The sequence below is a fragment of the Limulus polyphemus genome, unplaced genomic scaffold (assembly GCF_000517525.1).
Source record: "Limulus polyphemus unplaced genomic scaffold, Limulus_polyphemus-2.1.2 Scaffold4844, whole genome shotgun sequence".
NCBI classification, from domain to species: Eukaryota; Metazoa; Arthropoda; class Merostomata; order Xiphosura; family Limulidae; genus Limulus; species Limulus polyphemus.
This window is the reverse complement of record NW_013670454.1, coordinates 66368-70285: the sequence shown is the minus strand read 5'-3', so window position 1 is coordinate 70285 and position 3918 is coordinate 66368. Positions and strand designations below refer to the sequence as shown.

General features: G+C 30.8%; 1 protein-coding gene across 1 annotated transcript in view; it reads left to right on the top strand.

Annotated features, from left to right (window-relative positions):
* LOC106471770 (DNA polymerase epsilon catalytic subunit A-like) overlaps nt 1-3918 on the top strand; it is a gene marked incomplete at its 5' end in the record, with an annotated part of 43591 nt that overhangs the window by 14835 nt on the left and 24838 nt on the right. Inside the window, 4 exons of the mRNA XM_022400386.1 lie at nt 957-1045; nt 1424-1526; nt 2080-2160; nt 3169-3306. Coding sequence (XP_022256094.1) covers nt 957-1045; nt 1424-1526; nt 2080-2160; nt 3169-3306 — 411 coding nt within the window. The remainder of the gene's footprint in view (nt 1-956; nt 1046-1423; nt 1527-2079; nt 2161-3168; nt 3307-3918) is intronic.

The following is a 3918-nucleotide window of genomic DNA, read 5'->3' as shown; positions in this document are numbered from 1 at the left end:
GCCTTCAAAATGAAGACATAAATCCTGAGGATGACGTTGTAACATCGAAACATGTAGAGTCATAAACTTTTTGAAGGCCATAGATAGGCCTAAATAAAATGTTTTTATTTGTGTACTAGTTTAACATTGAGTATTATTTATGATTTTAACTTTATACACAAGTGCCAAAATACTATAATTATAACTAAAGTATATAATTTGAAATATCACTTAGCTTTTCAGTCTTGTGTATTTTAAAAACTCTTTCCCATTAGAGTTCATGACCATCTTATCATAAAAATCTAATTTGTAAATGACTTAACTAAAATTCATAATAACTTCTATTCACTTAATATAGTTCGCATCATAATAATGGTTGCTTGTGAAACAGAGAGTGACACGTTCCACTACTTTGTCTGTTGTATTACAGCTGATCTGATGCTAATGGAGGAAAGGCCTTGTTGGAACTGGATATAATGTTACTGACATATACTGACATGACCACTACTTTGTCCATTGTATTACAGCTGATCTGATGCTAATGGAAGAGAGGCCTTGTTGGAACTGGATATAATGTTACTGACATGACCACTACTTTGTCTATTGTATTACAGCTGATCTGATGCTAATGAAGGAAAGGCCTTGTTGGAACTGGATATAGCAAATAGTGTTACTGACATATTCTTCTTGATTTTCTCTCATAAGTTCTTAAAATTTACAGCAAAAGGCTTAAAAGTAGTCGAACAATGTGGTGAAAATGTATAGCACCAGTTATGACTTTGTGTCTTCTGTATTATCATTTCAAACCTAAAACTTCTCAAATGGAAACTGTGATTTAAAAAAAAACGTATAGATTACCTCTTTGTTTGTTGTTGAAAAAAATGTTCATTGTGATGGTTACGATGAACTGTACATGCACGGTACTTTAAGAACCCTAGAAGTTGCACTTGTTTAAATGTTTCGTGACTTTTTTTTAGTTTTTGGGAGATCAAATGGTGAAGGATGCTGGATTGAGTTGTCGTTTCGTGATATCCAAGAAGCCAGAGGGAGCACCAGTCACAGAAAGGTATTGCTTTATGGCTTTGGTATTTTGTATCTTGGTTACATAATTTATGGTTCATAGAAAATAAAGATTTGTCAATAATTTGACAGATAAATTCAGGCGAACAATATTAAAAATAGGAGAAAAGTAACTGAACATGTGTTATTTAAGGTTAAATTTTTCATTGTTTTTTCAGTGTTTCATTTAAGGTAACAGACTTGATCCATAAGACACGACTCTGTGATATTTTGAAAGCTGTACTGATGAAAATCAGAATTAACAAATGAGACCTAATGATCTTTTTAACGTCTTTGGAAATCAATCATCATAGTTTGCTTTAAGATATATATATATATATATATGAGGTTTAAAATTTTATTTACAAAATACATCTTCCTGCAGGGCTGTTCCATTAGCTATTTTCCACACTGATCCCAGTGTGTCTAAACATTACCTCAGACGATGGCTGAAGTTTCCTTCACTTGCAGATGTAGATATTCGTGCAGTAAGTTTGTTATTTATTCATCACTGATGTGTTTTCTTTAATTCATTATAAATTTATATATTTTTTGAGGTATGCGTGTAAAATAAAAGAATTAATTTAAAAACTACCATAAAATGCATACATAAGCTATTTCTGATACTTTAGTAAAGCCAGTTTGTTAACTCTGGGTTTATTATTTTTTTAATCATTAAAATGCCAGATGTTTTACGTTCAATTTTTTTTATTCTTTTGTGGATTCTGTGTTGGATCATTAAAATCCACTAATGATCCAGTTGGTTAGTATAATCCATTATAAATAATCCAGTAATGCCAAGAAAGAGACTCCATTTTTATTATACTCAGATTAATAATAAACATCGTGGTGTACATAGGCAGTTGATAAACAATATTCCAGCATAATGAAATGGTTTTATTTTGGGGAACATACTATATATCTTGACAGAACGTTGGTCTGGTTTCTTTTAAATAAATCTCGTAAATTGTTTGTCAATTTGTGGTTATACTGGTGAATACAAGCACTGTAATGTATCGAATACGATGTTCTTGTTTTCAGATATTAGATTGGGAGTATTACATCGAGAGACTGGGAAGTACTATTCAGAAAATTATTACAATTCCAGCAGCTCTTCAGCAGGTAAAGATACTAGTTGTAGACGAATGGTCAGTTACAGGGCTGATTTATTGGTCACTAAAATCATGGAGTTATTTCTCTGAGAATTAGACTTTTGATAGGCTAGTAACTTAAATGGGATCTCCAGTGTCTTTGTTTTTGAAAAAGTACTTTCAGTAATATATTTTGCTGAATTACGCTTAACAAGTCAGTTATCATAATATTACTGATTCCCATTTTCATAAATTATAGTTAAAACAGAAACCTTTAAAAGACGTTTTCATCAAAATGGAATAGGTCTTGTCATTTGTTTTAGAATTTTAGAAAACTACTTACCTTCAAATTCAGGATTGTTAAAAGTTAATAAAAAAAATTAAAGAAATAAATTGACCTTATGATGCAAAGTTTAATCCAAAAATATGTAACTGCTAAGATCTCTGAATGGTTATGTTTTTAAGCATAAAATTACGTTAAATTGTTTGTTACAGTGGAGTTAAAAGCTTTGTGAATAGTATCCATGGGCATGAGTAAGTTGTACAGTATTTTTCTAGCATCACACCTGTAGTGATGATAAATAAACAAAAATTATTTCTTATGAACTAAAATGTTACACACCTCTTTAATTTCAAACGATACACTCAAAACTTTTAATTTTATTGAACTGATAGAGTGAAATAATAAATTACTTAATTTTTTTTTAATTCTGTAGCAGACTAGAAGACCAAACAGATCATGAAAAACACAAGTATAAAACGTATGTATAGCATTTGTAAACATACGTTGTCAACTAACTGCTGAATATTTTAAAAATATTTCTACTCAGAATTTGTATTTGCTTATTCTTTTTAATAATATTTGTTGTCTAAGTATCCATAAAGTGAATAGGTTTAAGAAGTCAATTTAACATAAAGATACTATGCTCTATGACCTCAGTTTTTGACCTCTATGACCTTCAGTCTACATTTATGATTATTTTGGTTAATATTGGTTCTGTGTTTTGTTTTTTTGTAAAAAAAAAATTTTCGTTTCAAGGTGCCAAACCCAGTACCTAGAGTGGCACATCCTGATTGGCTTCATAAACGTCTGTTGGAGAAAAACGACACCCTCAAACAAAAGAAAATTAATGAACTGTTTTCTATTGCACCAAAACCATTGGAAGTAGAGAGTCAGGTATTTATAACCGTTTTTTTTTAATATCCATTGGATTAAAATGACACCCTGGGCCAAGTGTGTCCCAGTAGTTAGTATGTCAAACTATGGATTTACTGTTTGAGATAAATATTTGTTTTGAATCTCTCTAAAACTCTATTTTTACATAATTGTGGATTATCTTATGATGTAAAAAGTACTTGAAAATAACCTTATCATTGTGGAATATTATCTAAAACCCATCTTCAGTGTCTAAAGCAAAATAAAAGAATTGTTACGACAGTGGAAGTCATGTGACACTGGTAACACGTAATGAGTTCTAGAAAGATCGGGGAACATCACGAATAATCCAGTATTTGCTAGGCACCCTCTATTCTTGTATATAAGTTTCCCAGACAATGAATAGATATAGATAATTGCAGACAGACAGAGACAGATAATTGAGTCAAGTGCGGAAGTAAAGTGCATGAATCATTGTGAATTATAGCATGTGTTTAAGTCGAAGTGACTGTGGAAATTAAGTGTATTATAAAGTTGTATTGAGAGGGAATAAACTAGTTTTATTTAAGAAAGGACTTGTATCCCTGAAGTTTCATTGGAAATAAATTATACGGAAAATTAACAAGCGAACAG